At 37.9% G+C, this 18,413-nt stretch overlaps 1 protein-coding gene across 3 annotated transcripts in view; it reads left to right on the top strand.

Annotated features, from left to right (window-relative positions):
* Window positions 1–2,721: 2,721 nt before the first annotated feature.
* The window catches only part of LOC131931800 (kinesin-like protein KIF28P), a 35,696-nt gene continuing 20,004 nt past the window's right edge, over window positions 2,722–18,413 (top strand). For all 3 annotated transcript variants that reach the window (XM_059288654.1, XM_059288653.1, XM_059288655.1), the window contains exons 1-5: window positions 2,722–2,920; window positions 4,808–4,940; window positions 6,930–7,009; window positions 7,653–7,770; window positions 8,134–8,245. In XM_059288654.1, coding sequence (XP_059144637.1) covers window positions 2,759–2,920; window positions 4,808–4,940; window positions 6,930–7,009; window positions 7,653–7,770; window positions 8,134–8,245 — 605 coding nt within the window. In that variant the 5' untranslated portion in view covers window positions 2,722–2,758. The remainder of the gene's footprint in view (window positions 2,921–4,807; window positions 4,941–6,929; window positions 7,010–7,652; window positions 7,771–8,133; window positions 8,246–18,413) is intronic.

Raw genomic sequence — 18,413 nt, 5'->3', positions numbered from 1 at the left:
GCAGTGAGGGTGCGACCATTCATATCCTTACGTTCTTTTTTAATTTTCTTAGTTCAATTATTTTAATTCATCAATTTTGTTTATTTATAACCATATTAAATCACGGTTCTGTTTTAATTTTCTTAGTTTAATTATTTTAATTCATCAATATTGTTTATTTATAACCATTAAATTACGGTTCTGTTTTAATTTTCATAGTTTAATTATTGTTGTAAACGTATTTGAGTACATATTAGGGACAGCTATTTATGTACATTTATCAATGACAACTATATTTAAAGTTTGGTTAAATAAAAAGAACAAACAAATAAGTGTTAAAGGATATTTTTGTAATTGTGATATAAGATGACATATTGTTGGCTAATGTGTTAAAAAATCACCCCCCCCTCCTCCCCCCCCCCCCCCTGCCACACAAACCTTTTCGGTCTTAAGCAATAGAAAAGATGTTGGTAGAGAAGAGAGTTGATTATACATACGTTTATTTTCATTCGGCTTTTTATCCTCATTATGAATGATAAAGATATATTGAACCTAATTCTAAATCATTTTCTAAAAGCAATCTACCTGAACCTAATATGGAACCGCAACTTCACCATAAGCATACATCCAAACAATATCTGAACCAGGATCAGTGGCGTAGCGAGGTCGGGTGTCACCCGGTGCGGCACTTAATGGTGTCACCCCCCCCCCCCCAGAGGCGTTGCGACCCTTCCCGGGGACAAACTTTCAAGTTTTCGATTTGCACCCCCCCCCCCTCAAACTTTCGATTTGCACCCCCCTCAAGTTTTTCTCTATATATGTTGCTATTTTTTGCCTTGGTGTCACCCCCCTAAATGGTGTCACCCGGTGCGGTCCACCCCCCCCACCCCCCCCCCCCCTCGCTACGCCCCTGACCAGGATACAATAGTTTCAGTGAGATTCTATGGTTACAAGCTTTAAAATTACTCGGGCCACGCCTATAGATGTGATCCCATATTTATGTAGGCCTAACATAATAAGGCTTCGCATTTAAGTTGTATGAAATCTAATTATAATTTCATATGTTATATAGTCTTAATTAAAAACACAATTAATAGACCATATTTTGTTGCTAATTACACGAAAGAGAACAATTCCATAGCTTTCACTTACACCCTAATTTGCCCTGGTAATTCAACTCCTCTTTGAATCGATCAAATGCTTCAAACTAATCAATAAAGATCTCCAAAGTAATCGATAGCTAACATTAAAGCCTTTTTTCGGCGGTCGAACAATTGGTTTACATCGATTTCAATGGGGTACAGTTTAATTGGTTTACTCCATGAATACTGTGTTCATTACTTTTAATTGATTGTATGTTATAAAGCATTAGACGGGGTGTTACGTTTTGATTAATAAACTATAATTACTGCGCTCATTAATTTGACTGTAGTGGTAGTCTCACATGAATTCTTAATGACTAAGCAGTATTCGGAAAAAGGGTAAAAATAAGTGATAGTAAGGACTTGGGAGAATGTTTATGATCTTTCTCAGTCGCAGAACTTTCTAGAATACCCCCTCCCCTCATGTAACACGTGATTAAACCAACAAACTACAACAGGCATCAGCACACTAATTTTTCAAAATTAATTTTTTAACCAACAAACTAGTCATGGCCATAGTAAACCAATTTTTTAAAACTATATGTAAACCAGCGAACTACTTTTGGTCATAGCATACTGTTTTTTTTTTCAAATGATTTTTACAAGCTTTTATTTAACTCACTTCCTCTGTCGTCAGTCGTCAGTCTGTCTGTCTGGATCGAAACGCTGGAGTGAAAATTCGGACAGTTCTACTTGACCGATACGATTCAAAGTTGGCACGTGGGTCAAGACATGAAGACAATGCAATCTGAAATTAAATTTGACTTAATTGGATGCCTAATTAATTTTTTATGAATTAATTAAAATTTGGACCGAATTAGTAGGCATGTCTATCCAACCACACCACACGCGTCATCACGTTCAATAGCTGCGCCATCACGTTCAATGGCTGCGCCAACACGCTCAGTAGGCGCGCAATGGTTTTTAGTCATGTAACTCTGTTGTAAATAAAACATGTAAAGTACTGAAAAAAATTCATTAAAAAACGTTTTAATAACAAGCTTTTATGTAATAATGCACTAAAAAGTAGAAAATAAATTATAGACTACTATTTAAATTTAAATAACTAGAAAGAAAAGCGTGGGTGTCTTCCTTAACATTAGTAAAGGTTTCCAATAGATACTAAAGTGACCCACGCTTTTCTTTATAGTTATTTAAATAGTAGTCTATAATTTATTTTCTACTTTTTAGTGCATTATTACATAAAAGCTTGTTATTAAAACGTTTTTTTATGAATTTTTAAAGCTAACAAACTACTATTCGCCATAGTACACACATTTTTTTAAAGCTAACAAACTACTATTGGCCATTGCACACTAATATTTTTCAAATTATTTTTAAGCTAACAAACTATTATTGGCCATAGTACATAATTTTTCAAATTATATTTAAGTTAAATTACTATTTGCCTTAGTAAACTAATTTTCAAATTATATTTAAACCAACGAAATACTATTGACCATCACAGAGTTTTAAAAACAATTTAAACCAACAATCTACTATTGTCCACTTATTCAACAACAAAAAATGCACCAAACGACCACACAAAACCGCCATGATAAAACCCCCCGAAGATTTCCCTTAACCCAGCACACAACACCAGGGAGAAGTCGAGAAATGCCGGGCTGATCGTGGAGATGACGGGGTCAACGACCGTCATCAAAGACCCCAACTCCGGGGAGGAGAAGAAGTTCAACTTCGACTACAGCTACTGGTCTCACGACGGCTGCAAAGAGATGCCAGACGGCACCTTTGTCCCAGATACGTCACACCCCAACGGGAAGAAATTTGCTGATCAGGTGAACATCTTTTTTAGTGTTTTCTCAGTCAGATTCACGTTTTTTGTGTGCAGTGTTTCTTTCAGACGTTTTTCTCCGGGGGGGGGGGGGGGGGGGGGCAGTAGCGTAGCGAAGGGGGTGGGGGGGGGACTATTTACCCGGGCGCCGATCTTAAGGGGCGCCAAAATGGGTTGGAAAAATAAATTGAAAAGTTGAGAGTGTGCTAATCGAAAGTTTGAAGGGGGGGGGGGTGCAAATCGAAATCTTGATGCCCCCCAAAATATGGTCTATTATGGGGGGGGGGGGGGGGGTTGGAAATCGAAAGTTTGAGGGGGGTGCAATTCAAAATCTTGAGGGGGTGCAAATCGAAAAGTTTGTCCCCGGGTGCCGGGAAGGGTCGCTACGCCTCTGGAATGGGGGCACTTGATATTTTCGGAGGGGCGTTCAACATTTTCCGGGGGGTCCGAACAACGGTAAAAGTATGTTTTCTATATAAATTCCATGTCGTTCGGGGGGCGGGGGGGGGGGGGGCGGTAGACTTTCTTCGGGTGTTTCCCCCCCCCCCCCCACGAAGAGATGTCTGGAAGAAACTCTGTTTTTGTGTAGGTGATAGAACATCTAGTAGCGTGGGAAAGTCATGTGACTGAATATAATGTTAAATATCCCATATAGAATTATTTTTTTTCAAAATCAAGATGATACAACATGAAGATGTGGTATACAACATCCCTTCCCATCCAACACCAGAATGTTCGATTTTTTTAAAAACATCGCTATCAGATATTGCCGATTACTCAAATAGAGTCGGCAACAGGTTTAAGTCAGTACACTGTCCCTGAGTCCACCCAACTCTGATGGGTACCTAACTCACGTTAGGGAAAATTTAGTAAAGGCGGCTGGGCATAGTGCTGACCACACTATCTCTTCACAGAAACAATTGATGTCTACTTTAATTTTACATAAAGACTAACATATTACCTTTAACAGCTCGTCCATTCCACGGTACTTTGTGATAGTTGCCTACAGACATAAAGCCAATATACCAACTCACTTTATCAATGTTAGCCTCTCTAACCCAGTGTAAAAACTTACTAGATCTATGTGAAGTCTGTATTGGCCTCAACGATATACACAATCTTTCCTGTCAAGTCTGTATATGTCTCAATAATTCAGCGTAAAGTCTGTATTACCTTCTACTATTCCATCTAACACTTTCCCGAGGTCGGGTGTCACCTGGTGCGGCACTTAATGGTGTCACCCACCAGAGGCGTAGCGACCCTTCCCGGGGACAAACTTTCAATTTTCGATTTGCACCCCCCCCCCTCAAACTTTCGATTTGCACCCCCCTTCAAACTTTCGATTTGCACCCCCAAACCCCTCAAATTTTTCTCTATATATTTTGCTATTTTTTGCCTTGGTGTCATCCCCTAAATGGTGTCACCCGGTGCGATCCGCACCCCCGCCCCGCATCTGTGTGTTACCCTCTACTATTTCATCTAACACTTTCCTATGCAAACTCAGTGTTTGACAATATATAATGTAAAGTCTATGCTAGTCTTACATTTACAATTTAACATTTAACCTATCAAGTCTATTTTAGCCTCTGTCAAATTTCCTCCCCGTGTAAAGTCTAGTTTTAGCTCCGTAACTTATTGTAAAATAATCTACTATAAGTCTGTTTTAACCGCTGTAAGATGTTCCCCATAGCGTGTGTGCCCTCAATAACCCCGTGTCAACTGTTCCCCTAGATGTTTTAACATCTGAACTTGTAAGATGTTCCCTATAGCGTGTGTTCCCCTCAATAACCCCGTGTCAACTGTTCCCCTAGATGTTTTAACCTCTGTACCTGTAAGATGTTCCCTATAGCGTGTGTTCCCCTCAATAACCCAGTATCCAATGTTTCCTTAGAAAAAAGTCTACCAGGATCTAGGTGAGGGTGTGTTGAAGAACGCATGGGACGGGTTCAACTCGACCTTGTTTGCCTACGGTCAGACCGGATCCGGCAAAAGTTGGTCAATCGTCGGCTATGGCGTCAATAAAGGTGAGTGGGGGCGTGGTTTAGGAGAGTAGGTCAGGTGGTAGGTCGTTGTTAGTAGGTCGTTGTTAGTAGGTCGTTGTAAGTTGGTCGTTGTTAGTAGGTCGTTGTTAGTAGGTCGTTGTTAGTAGGTCGTTGTTAGTAGGTCGTAGTAGGTATAAGGTCTTATATTTAGGTCAGGTGGTAAGTTATAGATCGTAGGTCTTAGGTAGTAGGTCTTACTAAGTCTTAGGTAGTAGGTCTTACATTTAGGTCAGATATAGGTGTTAGATAGTAGGTCCTAGTTGGTATTAGTGGGTCTTATGCTTAGGTCAGATGTTAGGTCTAATATAGGAGATCTTATTTTTAGGTCAGATGTAGGTCTTATGTATTAGGTCTTAGATAGTAGGTCATAATAGTAGATGTTATATTTAGGTCAGATAGCAGATATACACAGTAGGTCTTATATCGTAGGTCAAAAGGTATGTCTTGTTAAGTGGAATGGTAATAAAAAGAAATCTTATGTCAGATAGTAGGTGTGAGAGAGAAGGTCTCCCTATCACCTAATGAATGAATGAAATGTTAACTTCTCCCTATCACCTAATGAATGCATGAAATGTTAACTTCTCCCTATCACCTAATGAATGAATGAAATGTTAACTTCCCCCCATCACCTAATGAATGCATGAAATGTTAACTTCACCCTATCACCTAATGAATGCATGAAATGTTAACTTCACCCTATCACCTAATGAATGCATGAAATGTTAACTTCTCCCAATCACCTAATGAATGAATGGATGAAATGTTAACTTCCCCTATCACCTAATGAATGCATGAAATGTTAACTTCACCCTATCACCTAATGAATGCATGAAATGTTAACTTCTCCCAATCACCTAATGAATGAATGGATGAAATGTTAACTTCCCCTATCACCTAATGAATGCATGAAATGTTAACTTCTCCCAATCACCTAATGAATGCATGAAATGTTAACTTCCCCCAATCACCTAATGAATGCATGAAATGTTAACTTCCCCTATCACCTAATGAATGAATGCATGAAATGTTAACTTCACCCTATCACCTAATGAATGCATGAAATGTTAACTTCCCCTATCACCTAATGAATGAATGCATGAAATGTTAACTTCCCCCAATCACCTAATGAATGCATGAAATGTTAACTTCACCCTATCACCTAATGAATGCATGAAATGTTAACTTCCCCCAATCACCTAATGAATGCATGAAATGTTAACTTCCCCTATCACCTAATGAATGAATGCATGAAATGTTAACTTCCCCCAATCACCTAATGAATGCATGAAATGTTAACTTCTCCCAATCACCTAATGAATGCATGAAATGTTAACTTCACCCTATCACCTAATGAATGAATGAAATGTTAACTTCCCCCATCACCTAATGAATGCATGAAATGTTAACTTCCCCTATCACCTAATGAATGAATGAAATGTTAACTTCTCCCAATCACCTAATGAATGCATGAAATGTTAACTTCTCCCTATGACCTAATGAATGAATGAAATGTTAACTTCTCCCTATCACCTAATGAATGCATGAAATGTTAACTTCTCCCTATGACCTAATGAATGAATGAAATGTTAACTTCTCCCTATGACCTAATGAATGAATGAAATGTTAACTTCTCCCTATCACCTAATGAATGAATGAAATGTTAACTTCTCCCCTATCACCTAATGAATGCATGAAATGTTAACTTCTCCCTATGACCTAATGAATGAATGAAATGTTAACTTCTCCCTATCACCTAATGAATGCATGAAATGTTAACTTCTCCCTATGACCTAATGAATGAATGAAATGTTAACTTCTCCCTATCACCTAATGAATGAATGAAATGTTAACTTCTCCCCTATCACCTAATGAATGCATGAAATGTTAACTTCTCCCTATCACCTAATGAATGAATGAAATGTTAACTTCTCCCTATGACCTAATGAATAATAAAAATGTTAACTTCCCCAGGCGTTGTCCCACTGTTCTGTGAGAACATGTTTAAAGGAATCGATGAGAAGAAAAAAGCGGCTGACAAAACAGAATATGAGGTAAAGTACAACATGAAATCAGTTTGTTTATCAGGACCATACAATCAGGGGTTGATTAACTATGCTCAAGCACTCCGAGAAACTGTTTAATATATATATATATATATATATATATATATATATATATATATATATATATATGGTGGCAAATTATAGAGGCGTAATATATTGTATTTTCTTGTAAAACGACAAAGAATTCACAGACATAGATAGTTCCAGAACATTTCTTTCACATGCTGACCTACATTATATTTCTGTTGACCTGCATATTATTTCTGTCAAAAGATGACCTACATTATATTGCCTCTAGTGACCCACATTATATCTTTGTAGCCAGGTGACCTATATTAGTGACCCACATAATACATCTGTTATTACGTGATCTGCATTAGTGATAAAAAATATCTCTGTCACCAAATGACCTAAATTAATAACCAACATATCTATGTATCTAGGTGACCTACATTAGTGATCTACATTAGTGACCTACATTAGTGACCTACATTAGTGACCTATATTAGTGACCGACAATCTATCGCTGTCACCAGGTGACCCATATTAATGACCCACCATATATCTATGTAACTGGGTGACCCACATTAGTGACCTACTTTAGTGACCCACATTCTATCTCTGTCACCAGGTGACCTACAGCATGCTAGAGATCTACAACGAGCAGGTGAGAGACTTGTTGGACCCCAACGGTGGCAACAAGAGAGGGGGTCTTCGTATCAGGCAGCACCCCAAGACGGGGTTCTATGGTGAGTAGAGGGGGGTCAGTAGAAAGGGGGGTCTATGGTGAGTAGAGGGGGGTCTGGTAAGTAGAGAGGGGGTCTATGGTGAGTAGAGGGGGGGGTCTATGGTGAGTAGAGAGGGGGTCTCCGTATCAGACAGCACCCCAAGACGGGGTTTTTATGGTGAGTAGAGAGGGGGGGGGTCTATGATGAGTAGAGAGGGGGTCTATGATGAGTAGAGAGGGGGTCTATAGTGAGTAAAAAAGGGGGTCTATGGTGAATAGTAAATCATGACATTGTATATCAAGGGTGGTAAATCATGACATTATCTAACAGGGGCGGTAATTCATATTATCTAACAAGGGCGTTAATTGGCCTTCGTCTCCCCAGTGGAAGGTCTGATTATCGTCCCTGTCCAGAGCTACAAGGACATCGAGACCAAGATGGACGAGGGGACCAGAAACAGGACAGTGGCCGCCACTAACATGAACGCCACTAGCAGGTTGGTCATTACATGTCACACTGCGTGTCATGTCATTCGTTGGTATGTCATTACATGTCACACTGCGTGTCACGCCATTCGTTGGCATGTCATTTCATGGCATACTGAATGTCATGCTACGTTATCACACGTCATATGCCATGTATTTATTTTTACACTCGTCTAAGCGAAGGAAGTATTGTCTTTGAAATTCTACATTCTATATCAGGGGTCTCCAAACTTTTCAGTCCGAGGGCCGCATTAACTATCAAATTTCAGTTCTGGGGCCAGTTACTTCCAGACATGTCTTTGATTTTTCTGGACAAAGTTCCTCAGCCATCACCAACAAACGTTTTTTCCGTGGACAAAAAGATCTCCAAGGGCCGGATGAGAGGACTTCGCGGGCCGTAGTTTGGAGACCCCTGTTCTATATTATCAAACCTGTTGTAAACATTTTCTGACACACCACTTTGAAGTGAATAGACTTATTGGCATATGTTATACTATACACACTCTGAAGTACCCATTTAAAATACCCAACTGACACAACACCTATTGGACATACCCTTGTCGTAATTGTTTGATTTAATCCGTATCCCCTTTAACAGTCTCTTTTCTATAATATTATGAGAACCACTGATCTAGATATCAGTGTTTCTTCCAGAATTTTTTCTCCGGGTGAGGGGGGGGGGGGGGGTTGAAATTTTCGAAGGAGGGGGGGGGGGGGGGTCGGACTAAAGTTTTGTGGGGGGAGGTGGGGGAGGGGCGCGGACACTGTTAAAAGTATATATTTTCTGTATACATTCCATTTCGATCGGGGGCAGGGGGGTCGGTACCCGAAGCTATGCCTGGTAGAAACTCTGCTAAGTATTCTGATATTTCTTTACCGACCAACAACGCGTGTATACCTTATTTTAAACTCAACACATTCGCTGTAAAATAAGCTGTAAACGTAGTAAATTACTCAAAGAAACACTAGCAATCTTTAAAAATAAAAAATAAAAGAATATTTTAAAATATAATTTAAAAATGCATACCTCGGTGACGTCCGTAGAACCGGAAGCAGACGTGGCTTAAATTGGTCCGCCGCCATTTTGACTGGGCTATTCTTTCCGCCAAGGTTCGTCGGGTAATGTATCTCAAGCATGATTGATCGACCTGTTTACAATCATTGTGTTTCTGGACTTTCCTTATCACATTTCTACTTTTAAACTAAAGTGCTTTTTATCAATGGCGTAGAATTCGGGACTACTTTTTTGACGTCATTGGTACATGTCGTATTACACATACAGTATTTCGTAATACATCTCACCGAATACAAAAACAAAGGGCCTTATTCTGTTTTAGCAACGTTGCTTTGACGTTAGACAATTGAAAAAGTCTGCTTGAGTTGCGGGGGGGGGGGGGGGGGGGTAGGTCACGTGGTTTATCCTCTAGTGTTAGCGGAACTGTGGCCAATTTTCGTGGTTCAAACAGTGCAAGTTAACGTGACCGTAACATTTCATTAGCCAAAAGTATAGCAGCCCCTAGCCTGACAAAACCATAACTACTTCCCTCCTATACAATGAAATTCTTAAAAACCATAAAAACTTCAACATAGAAATATATTCAATATAAAGATATTTGAAGAATATAGCTATGCATCGTGATGACTATTTGCCGATAACCCCCCCCCCACCCCCACCTATCCCACGCTAAAAAAATGTAAATAATCTATATATATAATTCTCTTCTGGGAGACGCTAGAAAACAAGCTGTAAACGCGCTCCCTACCATCCCCACCCCTACAGTGTCTTAGTGAGCTGTGGTTCACGCTATATCTACCTTCGTGGAGTCGGATTTAGTGACGGCTATTAGGGGCAGATAATTTAGTTTGAAACGATTTTAAACGTTGGGGGGGGGGGAGGAAGGGGGGGGGGGGGTTTGGTCCTTAACGAGCTACTTATAGTGTTTTAAAGAAATATTTTCAGTGTCAGCGTTGGTACTGTCGAATTCACAAATTATGAATGACTGAAAAGTAGAAAAAACAACAACTAAATAGCGGCGTATGTTATGCCGCGGGCCGGCTCGTTCTAATAAAAATGCATAGATTTATAGAACCTTATGAAACCATTCATACAATAACATCTCGACGTATTGCTTTTGTGGTTAGGATTAATGTTAGGGTCAGTAGGATTATAGTTAGAGCCTCGGTAGAAATCAATGAAAAGGCTAAAACAAAGAAAAAAAACGGAATTCAATACGTCACTCCCAAATTGTAATAAGTACTGTTAGTCCTAAATAACAAATAAACAGTTGTTATTTGTGTTCATCACCCCCCCCCCCCCTTCGACCACCTGCTTCAAAAAACACGAATAATGCAAATGTCATTGCCATAGACCACGGCCAATCTTAATAAAAACAAGAGTTAATTTCCGCGATGGAATAGATCGCAACGGACGAACAATGAAACAACACTTCCATGACGACAGAACAATAGAGGGCCGAGGGGTAGGAACAAAAGACGCGCCCGGGAGGCGTTGGGAGTCAATACTCGACACGGGGGGGGGGGGCATACACGAAGTAAATACTTGTAATATGGCACACGGAGGGTGGGATTATACCCGAAGCAATGTGTGGTTTAAACACAATATGCATATATAAGGGCTATACAGAGTTTGTGTTTTTAATAAGAGATAGATTACATTATAATTTTTAAATTATTTAATCGTTGATTTTCAGACAGCAAAAAATGGTGGGTTTTTGTTGTTGTTGTAATTTTAAGATAAAAATAATGTACGGGTATCTGTATTTTCCCAATCACCTAGGCGTAGCTCGGTAAAAGTGGAAGTGGCGGCACTCCGACGAAATGTGCGTATGGATAATTACAGGAGATGGGAGATGAATGGGGTAGAAGCTGAGCTACAGCATACATTAAATCCATGCAGAGTTTCTTTCAGGCATCACCCCCTTCCTATGAGCGCTTTTAAATAGTTTACAAAAATATAATTTATAAAAAAATAAAAAATCAATTTTAGCCACTGTCAGAATCCCCCCCCCCCCCCCGGAAATGTTTAGTTCGCTATCCGGAAGCCCCCCGGAGAAATAGTCTACAAGAAACCCTGAGTCGTTGCCTGGCACACTGCCATGTATAAGTTCACAAAGTTCTTTTAATCCTCCCCCTCCCCATCCCGATTGTTTCGCTTTGTCTTAAAATGACAGACCATCTGAACTAAATACATAAACACTAACTCAAGAAAAATATTAGAATTATGTTTAAGGTTAACATTTTTTAAAAAGTTTATTATTATGTTTTTATTATTTTAATGAATACAAATTAGTCTCACTACACTTTCCCACACATTAAATCGTCACAAACGTCACACCACACACCCCTCACCCCACCAAAAGGCCTGTGACGTTATTTAATACAAGTAACGCCTCAGACCTTTGGTTGTGTATGGGAAAAAAATCTTTTAAAAATTTCGCCCAACTTAAAGTAAGTAGCATTCAATATTCTCAACAGTTTTGTAACTGTATACCCCGGCACAGATATGAACTCTATAAATAGAAAAAAATCATATTCAACATGGGCACCTGTAGAGTAGGCCACAGGGGGGCGCTGTGTGAAGGGACAAAGAGTCAGGTCGAGGGCAGAGTTCCCTGGCCCCATTTGACGCCTGCGTTCGTCCAAACCTGAACGAGCAACAATACGGCTGATCAGAGATCGATCGTTGATCAATGCTGTTACTCTTTAAACATAGCGACCACTAGTCAAAACAAAACAAAAAATAATCAATACACTCTTCAACCTGATCGGATTAAACATAATATAATCAATATAAACTTAAAGCTGGATCGGATTAAAATAAGCTTATTAATTATTTTTCTTAACATCTAATGTTTGTCTTTAAATACACCATTCACTTAGGCGATCTAGCCTTTCAGTTTTACAAAAACAAGAAATGCATAAGTATGTATAAGTTTATATGTGTGTGTGTGTGGTGGGGGGGGGGGGGGGGTTAAGCCTACATTTTGCATGTGAAGTCTCTACATAGCTATACAATTATGCATTACAGATAACTAATAATGGAATATTTTTGTATATATATTTTTGTATATATAATATGCACGAAATATTTCTAAAAATTTGGATGGGCCTTCGTTTCCCCAAAATTTTTCTTACAAAATTTTAGGGGGTGGGGTATAAGGATGGGGGGCGGGTGGGAGTTAGCTTCTTTCACCCACCTATTAGAATCACCTATGCCTTCAAGCACGCTTCATTTCTCTAAGTAAATATTCCTACCACCTGTCATTCTCTAATTGTTCTTGGGAAGCCAAGTGACGGTTAATTAAAAATTAATTATTGTATGGCCAGTGTTTTATTGTTTTGTTTGTTTTTTCATTCAGCTATTGTAATTTTATTAACCCTTCTCAAAGATGTAGCAAAAATAAAAATTGAATCTCTTCTAGAATTTTATCAATCAATATCTAGGTTACGGGTTTTGGTGTGGTCGATTAATAGAGCTCTTGGTATCTAAACACACCATTCTTGTCCCCATTCAGTTCTAATGGCACCACGGGTAGAGTGGTACTTGAATACCATTACTTCATCTGCCCTTTAACCTTCGTGATCAAGACATATGTTTGACCTACTGAGTTATTTATAGTTTATTGGGTAATCCCGCTGCTTGTGGAAACAGCTTGTACGAGCCAGTGTATTTGTATCCAGTATACATGGTAGTGTCTGTTTACTGTGTCATCAAATCAATCGATAGCAATCGATTATCTAAACCAATCTGTTATACCGCGCCATCAGTTGCCTATAGAAATCAAGTGTCAATATCCACGGTGGTGAGATCATTGTGAGATGATTGTGAAATGATTGTGAGATCATTTGTCAAATCAAAATCAGAGGGCATGACCGTTGTCTTGACAACATCACAAAATCACATACTATAACATCATACGACACAACATCACATATTATAATATCACAAGGCACAAATTCACAAAATCACATATTATAATGTCACAAGGCACAACATCGAAAGACCACAATATCATATTAAAATATCATATCTTTACAACATCACCTCGCAACATCACAACACAACAACACTACCACATCACAACATTACAATATTAAACGTCACAAAATTACAACATCACAACCTTAAAACATCACATCACCATGACATCACCATAGCACAACATTACACTACATCACCCGATTACAACATCATAATATCACAACATTAAAACATCACAACATTACATCACAAAACTACAACATTAAAACATCACATCATAACATTACATCAAAACAGCACAACCTTAAAACATTACAAAATTAAAACATCCCAACTTTAAAACATCCCAACACCGCATCACAAGATTACATCACCATTTTACAACACATCACAACATCATAACACCGCCCTTTTACACCATCACACACCATAGCACAAAATATATTTTAAAAAGTCATCAAAAAACAACATTACGACACCACAACACAATATACAACATCGCAACAGTAAACAGACGAAACTGTGTGTTGTGATTACCACCCAGATTATTCTTTTATGTTTGATCTTGGAATTACATTATCTAACATTATCGTGCTGCTGTATTCTCTGATTGCCTCGTATGTCATGTAGTATATAATAGGATACATTACGAAAATCCTGTAATATACTGTCCTCATAACTTCAGCCTTGCAATGTACCGTTAATATAACTTCCTCCATGTCAATATAACCTGGGCCAAATCATATACCCCAGCAATGATGTCATCCACTGAACTATCCCCAGGCTTTTTTTTTAGGCTTGTGTTTTTTAATGCTCTGTGTGTAACTGGACTCACTATTTTGGCAGCAAATCAATTGATTGATCTGGACACCATGTCGATCAGTAACAGCGCTGCTATGGTGAACAACAGATAGACATCGGTCGTACGACTAGGGCCTCACACTATACACGGCTTCTTGTTTTATGTCTATGGCGCTGTTCTGTGGCGTCACTAGGTCAGGAGTCACCCACTCCCTCCCTCCCAACGACACTTTTAAGTAGGTCTCACTCAGTCCACACTTGTTCAGTGAAGTGGCGTCACTAAGTCAGGAATCACATACTCCCCCCCCCAACGACACTTTTAAGGAGGTCTCACTCAGTCCATACTTGTTCAGCGATGTGGCGTCACTAAGTCAGGAGTCACCCACTCCCTCACAACAATACTTTATAAGTAGGTTTCACTCAGTCTACTCAGGAACCCTGTATCCAGGCCCTCACCTGGAATCCACAGGGCAAAAGGAAAACAGGCAGACCAAGAAAGACCTGGGGACGTAACCTTAAGGAAGACACCAAGAAGATTGGATACACCTGGGGACAGTTGGAGAGACTAGCCCAGGACAGAGACGCCTGGAAAGCTCTTGTCAACAGCCTATGTCCCGTGGGGGGGGGGGGGGGGGGGGCAGGCAAACCTAACCTAACACTCAGGCCATACTTGTTCTATAGCCCATACAATGGGATCACTAGGTCAGGCGTCACCCTGTAGTAGCTCAGGGTATTAACTCCCCCCCCCCCCTTTGACATTACAACTTATCCTAATATAATAGCAGATATCCCGCAGTAAATATTTTACCAATTAAAAGGAAGACATGTTACAAGTTATCCTGTTATTATTTTGCCTGTTAGACGGAGTATTGGCAGCCTTAAACACATCACAGGAAACCTTCGTATTTTCTAAGGCTAATCAAACATACACAAAACATAATACAGGAAAGCGTACATTTAACGCAGTAAAATACATTAATTAATTTAATTTCCTGCGGGAAAAAAATGCGAAAAATTTAGGTTAGAGCTACGAGGCTTGAAGCGACGAGGGTACTGTCCTAAAATAAAAATGGTCATAGAAAACAGTGAAGCGTAACGCAATCATAAAGCTGAACGGGTCCATTGACTTAGAGCCCTTGGCTGGGGAATCCGAAACAGCTGACGTCACGTGTGACGTAAACGCAATCAATTTCTAGACCCGCTCCCCTATGACGCAAAGAGATCGTATTGCGCCTGTTAGTAGTTGGCGCTAGAGGCCAAAAAACAATATTGCCACGTTGCAAAGATATGATTGTGTTGAAATGAAAGATTGCCAGTTTCCATTCATATGTTAATGTTAAAAGGTCGGAAATTAATCTTGATATTCATTGTTTGTGTTTAATATCGGTAAAATAACTGGATTGGTGGGATTTAGTCACGTGGTTAGAGTGTGACGTAGGGAGTTGAAAGAAACGAAAATCAATAGGGTGTTGCAGTAATACTTTGCTATATAACATGCTATTTTTCAAAAAATTATATAAATTAATTGGCAAGCGCTAAAATTATGTTTTAGCTGTCAAAAATTAAAACAAAATATTAAGTATCGATTTTTACGTGTTTTGAATTTTTTAATTCAAGATAAACTATTGAAAATAATTTTTGAAATAATTAATAATATTAATTCATTAATCCATTCCAAGTTTTGGAAAAACTTCCGCCAGGGAGAGATTAAATTTTCCAAACTAAATGAATTTTTGTGATCATGATTCCCATTGATAAAAAAAACATGGCGGCTGCTTGTTTTTTGACTTCGCTTCAACATTTAAAACTCATCATGAACTCCCAATATGCAACAAATATACAAAATTTCAAGTCTATTGTGTACGTACGGTTGGGAAGTAATGTTTTTGCATTCAATTCTGACAGAAAAGTTTTGTGGCGGTAAGTAAATTAATTATTTTTTAAAGTTAATGTAAGACCTAGCAAGCCTAGCCCCAGGGGACATTACTCCTACTGAACGATTTGGTAAACAGTAAACACTTATCTAGAGACCGTCTAGTTCGATGACAGAATATTACAGAAAATAGATCTAAAATCTAAATCTACCTGATCCTAAATCTATATAATATCTGTAGGCCTATATCTATTTTATTACTTTATTAACTATACTGATCCCTCTACTCTAAATAAAAAGTGACAGTACAGTGATTAGATCATTAGATTGAGAATCTACTAGATTCGCTAGATCTAGATTGAATTCTAGATTTTAGATTCTAGTGTGTGTTTGTAGAGTAGAAAGCTAGTTGTACGTTATCTAATCTATCTAGTTACTCTAGTCTAGTAGTATTACCTATCTCAGTCTGTCTAGTCTAGTGGGGTCTAAGCTAAGGCATGGCCTAAGCCCTAAAAGGTGTGTAGAGTTGTAAATGTAGACTGTAGAATTCACTAGTGTAATAGAGTCTGACTGTAGCATTGCTAGTGTGAGTTGTAGTAACAATCTACACAGTAATTTAGAAATTTTGTCTAGGACTTAGTGTCAGTAAATATTGTAACATACACTTATTTGCTAGCCCACAATCTATATCTAGTATGGAATGTAGCAAAATGTATCTACATCCACTTATTTAGTAGGCCTTGTTACGCTTGTACCCTGGTTATTAGATCTAGAGTTTAGATTTAGTAATAGAGTAATAGAATCTAGGCTTAATGTTCAATATATATTGACCTAAAGTAGTTATAGATTTAGTGGCTAGTTTTAGTTTCAATTTTATTTAAAATTTTGATTATGTATAAAAATGTAAACTATAATTATAAGAGAAAATTCTGAGTAGAAATATTGTGTGTACATCTATTTTTCAGATTACCTGAATTAAATCAGTGCATATAGAACTCTAGAAAGAAGCTACTAAAGTTCCAGGAAACCTCAACCAAGACTATCAACAAAACATGAAATCAAAATGTGTGTTATAATGAAGATTTCATCTAAGACTGCAATTGATGAAGAACAATATTTGATGCAAGAAAAAAAATCCCCTGCAATTACTGGAAAGTAATAAATCAAATACCTTTAACTTTAAATAAATTCAATATTTAGTAAATAAATTTATCATTTTTCTCATTCATTTTATGTTGAATTTCTTTTTTTTATTGTATTTGTAATGTTAGTTTATAAAAATATTGTAAACAATAGTGAGAGTTGTATGGTAGTAAAGCTCCAGTCTCAAACCTGTTGATCCATGGATCTGGCAACATAGAGTTCACCTACTTTTGTGACCTTGGCATAGGAAGGGATGATTTGGTCAGCCATATGCCCATCCACATTTACTTTCACTAACGTGAGTTAGGTACCCATCACTGCTGGGTGCACTCAGGTACTTTTTACTGACTTAAACCTCAATTCAACTTGAGACTTTGGGTTAGTAGTAATGGCAATCTAGCGCCAGTGTGTTTTGCTTTAAATAAAATTTGCAAGTTAAACACTGTTTAGTTTCCTCAATCACTACAGCTTTCCAAAATCACTGAACTAACACACACAAAGAACATATTAAAACAAGACTCAATACAAATAACACGAATCTTAACACTTGATAAAAGATTTATTTAGGATATATCAGTATATATTTTTACAATGACCTACAAATACTAAATTGGGATTCATTGGTCAAGCAGTAGAGCACACAATTGCTAATCCAGAGAAGTGGTTTGAGGGCTTGAGTACTTTAAGGGTAACTGGCTTGAGATACTGACTTTAAGTGTTAACCACACAACTGTTTTATTAGCCTAAGTCAAAATACAAGATATTATTTTTTATTATTACAAGTGGAACATGCTTCATCTGTGGAATAATATTTTCATGATCAGTAAAAATAAATATTAAATAGTGTGCACAGACACTAAAAATGCATGCTTACTGTAATGCAAAAGAAATTATTCTAAAACAATGTAATATACATTAGTAGTCATTAGGCCTATTTAGTCATATCTGTTTATTCTGAGTGATATAGTCAGAATACAGTAATTATAGCATATTTAATTTCTACTAAGTAGGCATTGTACAACAGTATGAATATCTAGAATCTAGCTATATAGATTAATTGAAGTTGCTGATTTTTTTTTTAAATCTTGGAATTAAATTTTCAACGTTAAATTAAAAGCTCAATGACAGTAACACAAAGCCAAACAAAGCTTATTATAATTCAACTAATTAGGCCCTAATTATAGTAATTATTAGATTAATCCAATTTTTAGGCCCACTTTGTGCTTAAATCAAATTTGGAATTTCTAGAGCTACTCCTAGATATAGAATTTTATCTAGTAATACTGGTACACTATAACTTGTCTATATATATAACTATAACTATCTCTATGAGGACTAACTACTAAGCAGACGACTAATT

This window comes from Physella acuta, unplaced genomic scaffold (assembly GCF_028476545.2).
Source record: "Physella acuta isolate Inbredline_101_S28 unplaced genomic scaffold, ASM2847654v3 ptg002035l, whole genome shotgun sequence".
Classification (NCBI taxonomy): Eukaryota; Metazoa; Mollusca; class Gastropoda; family Physidae; genus Physella; species Physella acuta.
The sequence above is the reverse complement of the archived record's forward strand: the minus strand, read 5'-3'. Positions and strand labels throughout refer to the sequence as shown.